Source organism: Labrus mixtus, chromosome 16 (assembly GCF_963584025.1).
Source record: "Labrus mixtus chromosome 16, fLabMix1.1, whole genome shotgun sequence".
Classification (NCBI taxonomy): Eukaryota; Metazoa; Chordata; class Actinopteri; order Labriformes; family Labridae; genus Labrus; species Labrus mixtus.
In genome coordinates, this window is record NC_083627.1 from 14,453,943 (window position 1) to 14,471,258 (window position 17,316).

Genomic DNA, 17,316 nt, shown 5'->3' on the forward strand with positions numbered 1-17,316 from the left:
ATCCCCAGAAAATCAGCCATTGTGACTTTGTTTAAATGTCTCTTCTGCTACTTTAAAAGCAGAGGTAGAAGTCATTTCCATCAATTTGGTGATTCTTTGCGTATTTAGCGCTGCAAAAGTCGAATTAATTGTCATTATTATTCCCTGATATTTTCATTAACTTTAGCTGTACCTGTGATCCTGTTTGGCCTATAGGTTTTGGTTTCATGCAGAAGAACAGTCTGTGTGGAGATAAGCATATTGCGCTGGCTGTTATGCAATCTCAGAACCCGTTAGCTATCATTGAACATCAGTCAAGCTTTCATGTCTCTTCAAACACATAGCAGCGTGATTGCAGATACGATTTAGACTTTTAACTCCTGTCTCCTAACTCCTGTCTCCGGTGAGGATGTAAACGATAATCAGTGGACAGACGTGAATATCCGAGCCTGGATATCTAACATGAGTTATGTGGATATCTGCCAGCTGTGCCAAAAGCCTCAAAACGTTGGCAGTCAGCACCAAAATTGGCATCAGATAGATGATGGGTTTCAAGAGTGCCTGCTAGGCAACCACATTTTAGCACTCTTATTATGATCATTTTGGCATATTGATGTCAGACTTTGGCTAGCTGTGTCCCATCCCATTATGCCCATAAATGTGGCTGTACAAACTGTTCATTTCGCAGGCGTGACACAAATACCAACAGGTTGGGCGCACTGTTCACTTGTATGCTTGTTGCTTTGCTAATGCTCATTTTTGGTTGACCATGAAGCTTCTTCTGTTGACTTTACTTTCACTCTAGATAAGATCAACCCTCAGCAATCTCCAGACATGTTAACCCTAAAAATTAAAAAAGAAAAATGACCCATACTGAAGTTCTATACATGATTATTATCTTTAACATATAAAATGTGTGCCCAGCATAAAATACTCTTTTTCTCTCCCTGTCTGGTTAGCATGCAGAAAGGACACTGTGGTTTTGACACATTGAGGTGGCCCGGCTATTTTCACACTTGACAGAGCATCACATGTAGACATGGCATGGAGGGGAGAGAGGAAGCCTGTCATTGAAGACAAGAAGAAGATCAAAGCTGGAAAAAAAGAGAGAGGACTCCTAAGATTCTGGTACGTCAGAACTTATTTTACTCCCAAAAACACAAACACACACACACACACACACACACACACACACACACACACACACACACACACGCAGTCACTCTCCAAAGTTCACTCATTATCAGCTCTCGCTTCCCTCTCCCACCCCCTGGTTGAAACACCAATCTCTCTTCCTGTCACACTTTCTCTGTATCCTGAGGTTTTTCCTTCCTGACTTTGTTTCTTCCTCCTCTCCCAACCAGTCGTTCCCAGAACGGTGTGTTTTCCTTGCCTGTCTTTTTTTATCTTGTCAGCGGCCGCTTGATGGCATTTCATTTCTCTTTCCCTGTTACTCTGTCTCCCTCCACACTCTGCGGCTCTTCTTAGTTTTAGCACAGCTGTTACAAACACCCTCCCTCTGTAACTTACTATCGCTTTGCTTTTTCATACTCACAAACTAAAAACACACACACACACACACACTTCTTCTTCCTCTCTTCACTTCTGCCAATTTCACACTCTCTTCTATTTCTCTCTTATGTAAATTTCCCTTCTTTTTTTTTTTTTTTACTGAACCTTGCAAAATCATGCACACACACACTTGAGTCAAATACCAGTTCTCTCTACGTTAGTTAATCACACATCACTATTCTCACATTTCCACCCGCTCTGATAGCCACACACACACACACACAAACACACACACACACACAAACACACACACACACACACACACACACACACACACACACACACACACACACACACACAAACTTTTACCCACAATCTCTCCCCACCACATACATTGGTACACACCCTCTTTCCTCTCTCTCCCTTCTCCCTCCCAGTCATACACATTCTCTCTCTCTCTCTCTCTCTCTCTCTCTCTCTCTCTCTCTCTCTCTCCCTCACTGCTCAGCTGTACCTCAGCACAGTAACATGTTACCTCGCTGCAGCTACGGCACAGAGCGCTGAGCTGAGGCTGCCTGCTCTCTGGCTCACAGAGCAAACATACAGAGCAAGGAACAAAGGATAAGGAGCTGAATGATCATCTCTCCTCGGTGGTGCCCTGCCATATTCTCTGAGAGAAAGAGAAGGAGGTGGAGGAGGAAGAACCCTTGGTTTTAAAGCTGTCTTGGCTCAGTTTGCATCAGAGGGACGAGGACAAAGCAGCGGCGGAGGATGCAAGGGAGACCCAAGGAGGAGAAAAGTTGCCTCTCTTTTGCTCTGCCGGTCAACCATCCCAAACAGGAGACCAAAGTTTAGTAAACGAGGAGAAGAAGAAGGAGGAGAAGGACATCTGAGGGTGAGGGGTACAGGGAGCAAAAGCATCCCTCATCCCGGTCACTTTTGAGTGTGTGGGTTTGGTCGGTTAGGAAGGAGGACCAGCACTCCGGAGGCAGCTTCCCATGTGGCAAGAGGCTCTGTGGACCCGTGGACGCTACCTGCTGGAGAAGAACGATGGCGGCGAGTGCACTGAGGGGCCCGAGAGCATGGTCGACGGGTGCCCGGGGTTCCAGGGTGAGGTGTATGTGGAGGCGGAGAAGCCACAGGACTGGCTGTACGAGTCCTACTACAGAATGAGCCAGCAGCATCCGCTTATCGTATTCCTGCTGCTGATTGTCATGGGAACCTGCCTCGCACTGCTGGCTGTTTTCTTCGCCTCAGGACTGGTAAGTGTGTTAATATATGTGTGTGTGTGTGTGTGTTGGAGAGTGTGTGTGTGTGTAAAGGTAAGTGTTAAGTGGATAAGTGTTTTTTAAATGTGAGGGGGAAATTATTCATGCAGACTGAAGAGGTTAGTTCAGGTTTAAAGCAGAATATTAACTGTCAATAAAAAGGACATGATAAAAGCCACAATTACAATGTGACGGTAGCAACTAATTTTTCAGATACTGTCACATTTAAATGTTCATACCATCAGACATAACTTCCTCAGAGTTGTCAGCATAAACAGACGAAGATCTTTTTGTCGTTGAAGGGAAAGTACTTCTGAACAATTTTTGTAAATTCTTTCGGACACTAAGATGAAGAGGAGGATGACATGTTCATTATTATTCCTCATGAATGAGTTCCGGTGATGACTTAAAAGACTGAGGGGGGGGGGGTCAGTTAGCTTAGCACAAAGAATGAAAATCAGAGGAGAGAAAGCTAGTGTTGGTTTTGACAATAGTAAACACAATCAGATAGTGGGTTAAAAAAAAGTGTTGAAACCAAAATTAAGGCAGCAAGTTGTTCCCCCTGCCTAACCCTAAGGTTAACACACACACACACACACACACACACACACACACACTATGACTATGACTTCGGTGAACTGAGCTCTCTGTAGAAAAAGTACAAAATGTAATATTAAACAATAAGCAAAAATAGGAAAAGACTGATATGTGTAAGACTAAATAAGACAACAGTGCAGTGGTAGGTAGTGCAAAAATGCTGAGATATAAATGATAATACAAATATGTAAATAAGTATCCAATGGGTTCATTTACATGAGGTAGAGAGTGTGCATAGATTGGCATCAGATGACAATAATAAAAATAATAATACAGTATTTACACGATGAAGTTATTGACCATAGAGTTAGTTGAAATAGTCTCATGAACATTTACAGTGCGTGTTGGTTTCAAGGTTACCGGAATATCACAGCGCCAGGTCTGACACTCTGTGACTGTATAGCGTTCGTCAGAGTGACAGCCTGGAGGGAAGAAACTGTTCTTATGTCGGGATGTTTTGACGTATTCATCTGTGACGCCTACCGGAGATAGACTACAGAGCCAACTACAGAAACCAAAAAAAAAAAAAGTATTGTAACCACTGAGTAACAGCCGATACCTCGGAAATGACGCAATAAAATAGTGTTGTGTCTGTAACAAGTTCCAAAAAATTCTTATAGCGATATAAATGATTTGTGTTTTCCACTCAAACCAGCCATCTTTGCCTCATTCTTACATGATCCTGTCGGTTATTTACATTTTTAAGCAGGTGTTATTTTAGAGCTGGAGCAAAGGTTTATTTTCTTTTTATGATTAACAAAAACTAAAATGCTTTTCCGAAGCGTGTCAGGATAAACGCCACGGTTAGCCCTAATGCTTTGTAATGCAACACATTTTTATCACATCATCGCAAAAGATCTGAGTGGTTAAAAGCTCCGTATTCCATTACCAAGCGTCAGATAGAAACCTCAGATCACAGAGGAGAGTTAGGAGAGTTTTGTTTTTGAATGAGCCGGGGGAGACCCCTGTGTCTGTGTGTGAATATGTGCGACAACATAAGAGGCTGTGAAGCCGTATTCGAAATTGTGGAACTGAGTTTGCAAAGTGGATCAAGAGCGGGATGAGAGTTTAGTTCGCAGCTGTGTGGGTGTTTGTGCTTTTGTCAAGTGAAAAGTGTTGTTTTGGCCACAAACACTCAGCCACAAACACAAGCCATTGTTTTTCCAAGTGCTGCTTTTGTGTTTTTATTAAATAGCTGTACAAAAGGAAGCCCACTCGTAGCTGTGTTTGTTACTGTTTCAAAATGATTGCTTTGCTGCTTTATGTGTTCCGGACAACATGTCGATGTGTGGCGTTGCTCTTTGCGTGCGTCATGTGTTTTCATAGCAGCATATTTGGGGGCAAGGGCAAAAAAGATGCAGCCTGACATTTAGAGAAGCCTTATGGTGGATTCACACAATAGACAAACTTTCATGGACAAAAACATTAGTTTTTTTCCGCTTTAGGAGGCATTCGATGAAGGTCTCTGCTCTTTTATGAGGCTGTCAGAGAAGCCCTGTTGCATTCAATGTATTTCAATAACAGGCTTTTCCCCGTAGAACCTCCACCTTAGTCGATCCCTTTACTTCTATTTAAGTCAAATCAATAGACGTTATTGCCTTTGCTGGTCGATGAAGTTCTCCAGGTTTTCCTCCTCTTATCTTACTGCAGACTTCCCATAATCATTTCCTGCGATGCTCAATATTGAGAGAAAAAGTCATTTTGTTTCTATTAAATGCAAGACGGATCTCCATGTAGCAACGGAGAAGTCGTTCGGTGAGGCACGAGTATTTACATCTGGTGAACGAAGAAGAATGTCAGGAATAAATAGTGTAGGTTTGGAGCTTGGGGCCGGGGAGGCGGAGGGAGGAGAGGATGTTGTTTTAAGTGTTCTGGCTTTATCAGTGAGCCGGCAGAAACTCAACCAAAGCAGCAGTAATGCCTCCAAAATTACTGCACGCTTTAATCTTTCTCCACAGATCAGGGCTGGAGCCAGTTTGGTGTTTTTTCATACAATGTCTTTTCCACCCATAATGTACAGTACGTGTGTGTGTGTGCGTGCGTGTGTGTGTGTGTGTGTGTGTGTGTGTGTGTGTGTGCTTCTACTTACGTAAATTTTGGCATGTGTTGTCTGGGTGTGTTTGTCTTAGGAAGTCTCTCATTTCCTTCTTAGGCTTATATGCACTTTTTAGATAAAATAATTTCTCTGTTTCTTTTTTGTTGCCTTCACGTCGTATGAATAGGAATGTGTGTGGGTATGTTTGTGTACAAGAGTGTGTGTTTGTGTGTGTATTTGGCTTCGTGCAGACAGAGCTCCCTCACACGGTGACATTTTAAAAGCCCTTTGACAGTTTTAACAGAGATCAATATTACATCTGGTAATGAGACATTGGAAATCTATAAACTGGGCATGAAAGTTCCCCATTCATTTTATGATTTACACCACTGATTACATAGTTTAGTGACTGCCGTCTTCGTCTCACTCCACGTTTTCCGCGGCCTGATCACTCGCAACCCATTTTAAGTCTTTGCATTTGAAGAAGGTGTTATTCCAGAAAAGCTTCTGAAACCACTGATTTTGTTTAACCGCGCTGACATTTTGAGCACTTTCAGGGAGGGAGAGTTCTGTGTTGTTGTTTTTTTTTAAATCACGGCTCACCAGTGTATTCTTATTGGGCAGGAGGTGAACAGATTAGGAGAAATAGATGTTGTGACATCACTGACTGAGGTGTGGTCAGCTGCAACAACACAAATCTCTGATGGTCTACATGCAGAAGGTATTCAAAGAAACAAAGTTTGAGTTTAATTTGGGGAAAAGGTGTTTGTTCCTGATGGTTACTTCCTCAATATTTGAGATAATCAAGTCAACAAAAGCTATAAAAACAAAACCATTACACCGCCTCCCTTTCCAACAACAAAAAGGCTAAAATGACATCTATAACTTTACTCTCTTTTGAAAGTGTGCATATATATATATATGTATAGCTCCAAAAAGAAAAGTAAGAATGTTGCTGAGGGGTACTTCTATTTGCTTTGTACACTATTTGTAGATTAGCCTGTAATGCATCATTCACATTCAAACTATTTCTAGAATATCAATTTTCTGCTACAATTTCACACCCATATTAACATGTTCTATTTCCCCATGTTCGGGATTTTTTTGTTATGTGCCTAGTGGGAATCTTTGCGTTTCAAACTGATTCGATCCACTCAGCAAAGCCATCCCACTCGACCCTCTGGCATCTTTTTTTTCCGCCTGATTATGAAATGACCATTTCTTTGCCTCATACTTATGACGTCCTTCCCTTGGGTGCTGTGATTAATTGACACAAGATCACTCAGATGCGATGAATTATTCCGATTAAAAAAATAGAGAGATATGTTTTGTCAAAGAAAAGTTTTGAATTGAAATGTGTAACTAAAATCCAATCACTGGAAGTATTATCAAACCTTTTCCCAGTATGAAAGTGCCAAGGGCTTCAAATGATCTTAGTCATAATAATTTTATTTATTATCCATCTCATAGTTGGTTGGGCAAATGCTGCATGCTCAGCAACCTTTGGCCTGTTTATGCTGGGTGTGTGTCTGCGTTCGTCTGCTCTACAAATGGAGCACTCGAGGAAAGCTTTGTTAAATATTGATGACATTCATAACCAAGCTGCGAGCAGATTGCAGAAATTTGCCACGAGTGCAGCCACATCATGCAGGCTATGTAAATATTTAAAAAATAAAAATACCCAATGTGTATAGTGCATACACTTCACTGCTAAACAATCAAATCCCTGCATGTCTCCATCTCTTTCTGCTGCTGCTATAGCTCCATGTTTCGCCTTTCCTCCCAATACAATAGCTTGGTAAGCTAGTCTGGGCTAAAAAAAGGAAAGAATTGTTCTGGATCACAATGCAGTATACTGCAGACAGGCACAGCTCCCTCCCTGCATGCCATGTTGAAGTGGCTTCAAATGGTTCCAAAAGGGGGTTTTAACAGGATTAGAGGACCTTCTATCAGAAATGTTCTTTTTTTTGTTTGTTGCTAAAACGTATACGTGATATAGGTATCTCATCGATGTTTGCACTATTGCTTATTGGGATTCAGCCCGCGTCCCAGGCTGACTGTATAGCTGGTGTGGCGTCAGCAGCCACATCCCATGGGATCCCTTTGCCAGACCCTGACTCATACTACCTCTGCTACATTCTGCTACTGCTACACTTATACACAGCAAAAAAAATCCTCTCTTCCTGCTTTTGCTTTTGACAAATAGCTTCTGCCATTTTCAGAAAACAACTTAAGTCAATTAAATTGTCATTTCGACCAAAAAGTCAAGAGTTGCATTCCTTGTCATTCACTCACATAAGAGCTGCCTCATTGAAATGACATGTTAAAAACATCAATCTGAAGTCATTTTTATGCCCGCTCTGATGCTGGTTTTTACTTTAAATTCAGAGACATCTAATAACATAGTGGCTTTCTATTTATCTATACAGCTACTGGACCTGTCAGGGCAATCAGGCTTTAGGAATAACTTAAAATTCTTCGCATGGGTGTTGTTCAGGACCGAGCCTGTGAAACTGTGAAAATATGTAGTCCTCTCCTTCTACAAATAATGGTGATCATACTGCTGTTCCATAAGTTACTTGGACTGAAGAGGGCAGAAGGACATACTTTACTCCTACACTGCCAACATTGTGTGTGTGTGTGTTGTTTTGGACTGTGTTTGTGTATAATCTGTATAATGGGATTTCTGCATAGTGAGTTAGATTTGAGTAAAAAAACAGAAGAGGTGCAGTACTTTTGACACAGACTGAATAATTAGAAAATTGCCTCAGGCTTTGGGCAGATGCAGAGGTAAGGGACAGGTCAAAGGAGGAAAGTGCTCAGGATGAAAACATTAACAGGGACTGAAAGGTGCTGCTGTCACTTCCTGTTAACATGAATAAAAATGAGACAAATTTGTCTCGGTGACATGAATCCTAACTGCACAGATCTTGGTTTACATTCGGTACGTTACAAGTTTATTTAGAACATTCATTTTGAGACGGCTGGAAATACACTTTGTGATCGCAAAAAAATGTAATGACTCATTTTTTTTCCGGTGATAAATCTTTTCACTTGAAGCTAGGGCGGGGGGGTTCTCAACTTTTGTCGTATCCAAGGGAGACGTCTTAACTTTTTCATAAGGTAGAGTGAGGAAGATTATTGCACCAAGATATAAGAAAACATTTTATAAATTATGATATGACACCTCCGGTAAGATTTAAAAATAAAATGAAACACATTCTGTTGTATATCTTGAAGTATGAAGTTAGAGGGGAAAAGAGGCTGTGGAGTATGAAGTGTGTGTGTGTGTGCGTGTGTGAGCGTGCATGTGTATGTGCTGAGAGCTTGTAACTGCTGACTTTGACAGTGTGAGTGCAGAATTGATGCTGTAGCACATTCTCTGGGCTCAGACTGTCTGTCTGCCAATCTGTGTGCCGTCTGTTCGTCTGTTTTAGCGAGTGTGTCATGTTGTACTTGTAATCTCTTTATGGCAACTAAATGCCTTCAAAAGGATACAGAAAAAGGGGGGGGGGGGAGGGGGGATCGTATGCTGTAGTGACTTTCATTGTACTAGCTTGGTTTGTTACAGATGTGTTGTGAAGCAGGTACTGAACTCGTCCATTTAACAAGACATGGTAGAAATGGTGTCTCATGCTTCAGCCTGTTTTTGAAATCTTATAAATGCATATCTGCCTTTTTGGGGCGGTTGGCTTTGGCTTAGGAGGACAGTGGGTCATCTTCTAATTGGAAAGCTGGCGGGGAAACCTCCTGTAGTAGGAGTCCACATGACCAAGTTCCCTTGGGCAAGACGCTGAACCTCAAACTGCTCCCGAAGACAGAGCCATCGGTGTTTGAATGTGGATAAATGATTTCGATAGTTCTTGCCGGGCAGCCGGGGACATTACACAGCAGCCTCTGCCCACAGTTAGTGAGGTGTGCGTGAAAGGGGGAGTGCTGACATTTAGTGTAAAAGTGCTTTGAGTGGTCGGGAAAACGCCAAAATCGCTCTAAAAGTGCAGTCATTTTACCACTTCAGGGTCAAGTGTCTCTCGGAAATCTTTAGGTGGTGTCCCATGATCATAATCGTAACTGTGCTGAGGTCCAGTGGTAATCCGAGTTTACCACAGAAATTGTCAAAGGGATTCCGTGGACAGTCTTTATGAGGACAAAAAAACAAACTGTGTGTGTTTGTACAACCGGCGTTCTGAATATGTAATCAGCGATGTTCTGCATGTTAAGCAAACCTTAACTTGTGTTAAACTATAATCCTTTCGCTTTGTGTGTTTCCGCAGACTACAGAGGATCACCTGACATTTCTGATCACTGTCCCCGCTGCTCTCTTCCTCTTCCTGTCCATCTTCATTCTTGTCTGCATCGAGTCGGTCTTCAAGAGGATGCTCGGCCTCTTCTCTCTTCTTATATGGGCCTGTCTGGTCACCATGGGTTACCTGTTCATGTTCTCAGGAGGGATCCTCAGCCCCTGGGACCAGGTAGAACAAACACATGTCTTTGTTTAATGTTCAATCTTATTTGTGTTAGTTGATGTTCCTGAATAAGATAATGTTTTCAGTTCAAATTACAGCGGACACTAACTCTGTTAAATCCGTATCTTACTCTTCTTGTTGTATTCATGAGTGTTCTTGTGATGCATGCAAAAGTGCTTAGAGTTCCTTAACCTGTTAATCTGTTGGTGTTTCTACCTATATGCATGCATGACTGTGTGTGTGTGTGCGTGCGTGAGAAAGAGTACAGAATTAATTCCACATGTGACAAGTGTTAATGAGGCCTAATGAGAGCTGGAGGTGAGCAGATCAGCAGACAGACACATTACTTTTCAGTGCCAGACACCTTCTCTCTGTCTGAGGAATCCTATTTTCTCATGGTAGCACCCTGTCTCCCCCTATTCATCAAATCCTATATTTCTCTTTCCAGCCTCACCAGCTGCTTTCTCCTATCAAGACCCCCTCCACAAACCCCTCCATGGCCATATTTGCCAATCCCCCTCTTTCCACCACTATACACACTCCTTCACTCCACTTTGTCCTCTGGGCTGGATATATTTTTAACAGTGGCCACCTGTGAGAGCATAATCATGTTGCATTGTTAATCACTCTTTTTTGCTCCCTTTTCTATCTATCTATCTATCTATCTATCTAACTATCTATCTATCTATATATCTATCTATCTATCTATATATCTAACTATATATCTGTCTATCTATATATCTATCTATCTATCTATCTATCTATCCATCCATCCATCCATCCATCCATCCATCCATCTCTCAGTCAGTCTGTCTGTCTGTCTTTGTAACTACTGACTGACTGACTGTCTTACTGAAAAGCAAGGAAGAAAGAAAAGAAACTGGTGGGGAAGCAGAAATCTGGTGAAAAGCGAACAGCTGGAATTGCATCCCGCCCGCTCTCAGCGGGTTGGATTGATTGTGATTACCGAGAGAACAGCATGTCTGATGGAGAACATAGAGCTAATAACAGTAAAAGAGAAAGAGTCGCTTTGACAGAGAGAGGGGGATGCAGAGAAGCCTGTGCATTGTTCCACCAATTACTTTTAACCCATCCACCTGACTCCTAACACGCCAGCCTGATCACTTACTTTCCGTACAAATGCTGAAAAAAAAATATATATATATATATGTTGTCAGCTGTGCCACCGTCTTGCTTCATTATTGTCTGGGCTTCATTCAATTCCTCTAAAAGCCATGTCTCTTACCAGAAAGGAGTCTGAGTGTGGCCACTGCACATGGTCCTGAGGAATCGAGAGCACTGTGTGGCACATACGTGGGCTCAATATTAATAGAGATCTTATCCCAAAATGCTAATGAGCTGCTTCAACTTATAAGTGCTATAGGGCGCAAATAGCCAAACACTTGTGTGTTGTGGGTTTTGTTCGAGGACATCTACACATCTGGCTGCGTTGAGGCAAGTGAGCTTGTTCGTCTGGAACACAGAAAAGAGATTGTAGACTATTAAACAAGAGAGAGAGAGAGAGAGAGAGAAAAAAATGTTATCAGAGAAGTGGAGAGAGATGATGGCTACAGCTGTTATCTGGAGGTGTTTGGAGGTGTACTAGGATTCAGGACAGGCTGCCATGAGATGAAGTGTGTGTGACTGCCTGCGTGGCAGACAGGAGCAGGTGACGCATTTGAAATTGGTCTGCCATTCACTTTGACTCACACGTGCAACCAAATAGACCCCAACTGCCTCCCATTTCTTACAGAGGTATGATATCAGGTGTAGGAGTGTTAGGTCATTATAGGACCTGCTGCTCTGACACCAGCATCTTCCTCTTTGTTATAGTGCCCTTAGCAACTGAAAGCCTGATACGAAACATCTTTCTCTCTGTTCTCTACGCACAGAATATCTTTTAGATGGAACTTGGTCAATCAGACAATCACATACATCCAATCCTCTGTTTATTTAAGTGCATCTCTGTAACGACATCAATGCATCACTAAGCAATCAGTCACTGCAAAATAATGCAGCTGCAACACTGAATGTAGCATGTGAAGCCCATTCCACCAGCGACTTGCTAAAAGGCAGTTAAAGACTTAGAAATGAAAGACGAACATATTGATGAAGCGCTGTCATCTCCATGTTTAGCCTATCCGATTCCCTCCCAACTGTCATTTTGGATGGATTCCTTGTTTGCAGACTGACTCTTGGAACTTGAAAGGCAGAGGAAATAAACAGACAGGCAGGAAGGTCGGAGTTCATCTTGTGTCCCAGTTAAAACTGTGACCCGTTCACGCTGGTCACCAACCACAACAGGAAGGGGTGCACTGTCCAGCAGGGGAAGTGGACAGGGCCAAAGCGAAAGGTTAAGTCAAAAGGATCTTGGACCAACCCAGTAGGAAGCAGATCTCTAGCACAACAAACAGGAATATGCACACATACAGATTTGGCTACCGTCAGAACAGATGGGAAGAGAGGACTGACTGCATTTAACAAGCAGAAAATGCCGCCTTTAATCCATCATGCATTGAGTAATACTTGTACCATACATCCTTTCTCTATTTTCCATCAGTAAAAAAAAATGTATTTTATTTGTATTTCAGTTTAATTCGGATGTTCCCAAGCCGTATGATCACAATATATAAGGTTTTGTGCTGGCATAGTAAAAGCAGATTGTTGTTGGAAGACACAGAACGTGAATCTCTGGTGATATTTAAGATTGATGTCGTCTTTGTTTTGCCTTTGCTGTGGTAGTTCTTGGCATTAACGCTGTCCAGAAGTGGTGGAAGATGTTACGCTAAATAAACGTCTACATTCCAGTAAGATTGCAATTTTGTAAACGAGGCAAAGAGTTCCTGAGCGTGATGGTGTTGAGATCTGTTTTGCCTGGATAGTTCTTCTAAATTGCTACTTATAATTTGATGCCTTCTCTTTAGGTAGACGTATTACATTTGAAAACGCTGCATAGAACCGTAATAAGGTTTCCAGAAAATAGGAAGCGACATCAAAGCCACTACACAGATTAGATTAAGCAGATGAACCCATTTCGACGCCCTCCTGTTTCCTGTTTGCAGGTGTCCTTTTTCCTCTTTATTGTGTTTGTCGTCTACACCATGCTGCCCTTCTCCATGAGAGGAGCCATTATTGCCAGTGCCATCACCTGCTCCTCGCATACTGTCACCCTAAGTGTCTGTCTGGCCTTTACCGTCACAGAACTGGAACCTCTGGTCTGGCAGGTAAGACTTGTTTTACCCCCTGTTGAATCTGAAGGGCTCAAAAGAAAACTGTTCGATTTACACAACTTTCTGCTTGTATGGAAGATGACTCTGCTCTCAACGTCCCTTTTTTTTGCCTAAGACGCCTACATTATTGCTGCCCTGCACTATGAGCAGCAGCAACACGGGTTAGTGTACTCATTTGGTAAGGCTGTTCCTTGCACGACTAAAAATGATGAGGTTCAATATTCTAATAGGGTCTCCGCTGTATAACAGGAGACCTCTCCTGCACTACGATGACGCAGCACACTCAATGAAGCCCCCAGAGTCAAATGAGCTGTTTTAATATACTCAGGATCAGCTTTTATAACAGTGGCTCTCAAGAAACTTAATCTCGATGGAGTAGTTGGGGTTACAATCTCCGCCCCAAAGCGCAAAGCTGAGGTTGCTCCGGAAAAACACCACAACACAAACAACAGAGTCCAACAGGATAACACACACACACACACAACATCTGTTCTACATAATAAAGATACAGTTATCAGGCTCACTGGAACTAATGTGGGTGTGTGAGGCGGACAAAGACCTACAGTACACTGTGAGTCTCTTAAACCATCCTCTAAAGCAAACACAATGATGACACTCAACTCCAAATAGTTTCTTGTGTCTCATGCACACATTTACACAGCGGAACAGCATACCAGCAATAAAACATGGTCAAAGAAGGTCATTGCCCGAGGACACAGAAATAAGGACAGCCTATTGATATGCATTGCAACAATTTAAAGAGCCGGAGGTTGACACAGCGGTGGAAAGGCACGATCGAAGTGTGTGCTCTTGCCTGCTTTTACGAGGTAACAATGTTGGCGTAAGAGGAAGGAGGCAGATGGCAGGAATATTACATGTTGAGGGCATATCTGGAACATGCGTCACCCTCCTGATATTATTTGAATGCTCTGTGTTTGTGTTTGTATGCCGGTGGCGTCAGATCTTAGCCAATGTGATTATCTTCACCTGTGGCAACCTGGCTGGGGCGTACCACAAACACCTGATGGACCTGGCTCTCAAACAGACCTACCAAGACACCTGCAACTGCATCAAATCGCCCATTAAGCTCGAGTTTGAGAAGCACCAGCAGGTACACACACACACACACACACACACAAAAGATCTAAATTAAATGTGTGATTTATTGTAAATGTTTACTCAAACCTGTTCCACTTTTTTTATATAAGATTTTTGCAATACATGATTACCTAATTTAACAAATCCTCTGATAGCTTTTAACAGTGACACATGAAAATGACAAAGAAACTCTCTGTATTCTCATTACAACTTCTTCAGTTTTTGACTGCGCCACAGGAATGTGAGACAAGCCGTTTAAATGGATAGTCTGTTCCCTCATTGACCCCCGCTCTTTCGAAATGAACAGGCACAAACAGTCCTCAATTACATCCTCTGAAAGCTTTTACAGCGATCCTCAATTACACGTTACTTTGATTGAGCCCCTGACTTTTTATGCAGCGCTCCAATGGAGTTAGCGTTTGTTACTCGGTTGGAGAGTCTATAAAACGATGAGATGCATTGCTTTGGAATTATGAACAAAATTTTGCTTTGTCCCCACACAGAACCATAATAGTTATGTTTGTTCTAAGGGTCCAAATAACTATGTTTTTCAGCGACTGTATGCGCTGCCTTTGGTTGTCTATAATTGGATTGCAGTCCTTTAACTGGCCCTCCCAGTCCACTTTCAGCTTGGTAACGTCTCCTTCATTTGTACTAAGTCTGTTCAGTTCATGCTTTTATCTGATTCCAGCAAATAAACTGCAATAATAACGTTTACTACTGTCACTATAGAGAAGCTAAACATTCAACTCACCTAGTGGGAGACAGCAGGAAAGAAAGACACTTTATAATGTTACTGTTTAACACTAGCAGCTTTTAAACTGGGATTTCAAGTACTTTATAAACTGCTCAGGGCTTCTTTTCATAAAACACATAATGAAACACATCATACATTATTTGTTATTTATGCTTTCTAATAAAAATCTGCCTCTGTAAAGTTGCTAATATTCAATGCGGCCATGCAATCCATTGACAGTTCCCTCCAAAATGTGATAAATAAAATGCACAATTTTACAACTTTTTTCATTTCAGTACTAGAGTAAATTTGCACGTAAATGTAATCTTTGCCCTGCCATTTTCTCTGACCTGGGAAATGATATGACATTTAAACTAGTTGTTCCACACCACCTCACAGAACTAGCTATGATTACTCACAGAAGTTTGAATTGGAAAAGATATGTGTAATAACGGATGAAATACAACATCATAATGCATCACATTTAAAATGTTTGTTTGTTTGTTTGAAGTAGTTATCCAAGTTGCCTTTCTTTTTTTTTTATGTGAAAACAGGTTGTAAAAATGTATAGGCAATGTGTGTGTGTGTGTGTGTGTGTGTGTGTGTGTGTGTGTGCGTGTGTGTGTGTGTGTGTGTGTGTGTGTGTTTGTTTGTAAGAGGATGCATGCAAACACCAGCACATGACTTATCAAATGACAAATCGTATTCAGAAGCTGAGTACGGATCCCTACTGCGCATTAATCAAACACATAATTATTAAAGCCAAATCTCCTCCGGCTATAACACCCCCTCTACTGCCTCACAGTAGAGTGCCCATATTGCTTCAGTGATGAATAAGTAAATAAGTACGGTTGGTGTGGGTTTCTATTTTTAGCAATCCCCTCACCTCTCTCCAAACCCTCTCTCGACTTAATTTGCTGCTGTGTTTTAGGAAATGAGCTCGTGGTGTGTGAACAATGTAATGACCCTCTCTGCTGTGAGATGCATTTATGAGTCACATCCCTCAGGCAGCTGCTATTCACTTTCTCTGACATGCACACACACGCACGCACGCACACACACACACACACACACACACACACACACACACTCACACTTTTGCTTGCATACACAGTCACTCTTAAACAGCCGTTCCACCGATGTGTATGGTGAGAAATCAAAGCCAAAAACCCACAACACGGTTACACAACAACAGCTATGTGTGCACATCTCCAGGAACTTTTTTATATGTAAAAATGTCCTGCTCTATATGATTGTGTCCTCTTTGTTATATAAGAGAACTACTGTTTCTTTGAAAGAAGTTTGAAGAAACCTCGTCTTTTTCTTTATCACATCCTGTTTGCTTGACTCTGCCTCGTCTGGATTTCGTCCCTGCCCACGCCCTGTCTCCAGGAGCGTTTACTGTTGTCATTACTGCCCGCTCACATAGCCAGAGTGATGAAAGCCGAGATCATCCAGCGGCTGCAAGGACCCAACTTTGGACGAACTGAGAGCACAAACAACTTCCACAACCTCTATGTGCAACGGCACACCAATGTCAGGTTGGGTTCCTTTATTCTCATGCATGTGTGCCTTCACAAAGTAAAGGTTATTCTGCTCTCATCTCAGCTCTTGATTTCTCATATACCATCTCATCCTCCCCCTCATCTCAGCTGCTCCCCTTGTCTTCTTTTGTCCTTCACTTTCCAGCTACTCTCACATTTAGATTGCTCCTATATGTTATCACTCCTAGGCCCAGCTTCATTCTACTCTCCTCAAAGAAATTCCAACCATCCTATCTTGTAACTCCTTTTTATTGTCAAGTCCAAATTCAATTCAGAGTTAATCCACCTCCATTGTATTGTGAGGTCACTTTGCCAAATGAAGAGGAGCCTATGTTCCCTTTTCTTGATGACACCCTCTTCTATATGGTGAGGTTCAAAGAAACATTCATGGCCACACATAAAGCCTCTCCTTATGTTGTCCTCTACAGGCTGTGTAAGAGGCTGTGTGTGCTCATAGGTGTGTGTGAGTGTGTATACAGTATGTGTGTATGCTCTCTTGTTGATCTTCCTATTAACTGATTCTCATATGATCTAGCTCAAAGTGAGGAGGGGAATCTCTCCAGAACAAAGACCGTACACCCGAGAACAGCTTGTATTGTGATTCTGCTGAATCCTCCTACACTAGACAGTTAGTCGAGAGCCGATCAAAAGCAGCTGCCTCCATTATCATGTCTGCTGCTGTGTTTGGTGGGTTAAATGCTGTGTTTTTTATTATTATTGAAATATCATCCTCATTCTTCGGGAAAAAGTCAAATACGTTTTGTTTTAAATTTGTAACATTTCTGAGGTGATAGAGACACAATGCATGACGTGATACTTTAGTCACACTGCCTTTTTAAATATCTGGCAAG

At 42.0% G+C, this 17,316-nt stretch overlaps 1 protein-coding gene across 2 annotated transcripts in view; it reads left to right on the forward strand.

Moving 5' to 3' along the window:
* The first annotated feature begins 1,985 nt into the window (after positions 1-1,985).
* The window catches only part of adcy2b (adenylate cyclase 2b (brain)), a 39,394-nt gene continuing 24,063 nt past the window's right edge, over positions 1,986-17,316 (forward strand). Inside the window, exons 1-5 of one of the 2 annotated variants that reach the window (XM_061059578.1) lie at positions 1,986-2,753; positions 9,666-9,863; positions 12,920-13,081; positions 14,049-14,198; positions 16,314-16,462. In XM_061059578.1, coding sequence (XP_060915561.1) covers positions 2,490-2,753; positions 9,666-9,863; positions 12,920-13,081; positions 14,049-14,198; positions 16,314-16,462 — 923 coding nt within the window. In that variant the 5' untranslated portion in view covers positions 1,986-2,489. The remainder of the gene's footprint in view (positions 2,754-9,665; positions 9,864-12,919; positions 13,082-14,048; positions 14,199-16,313; positions 16,463-17,316) is intronic. The other variant, XM_061059576.1, reaches the window with a different exon arrangement.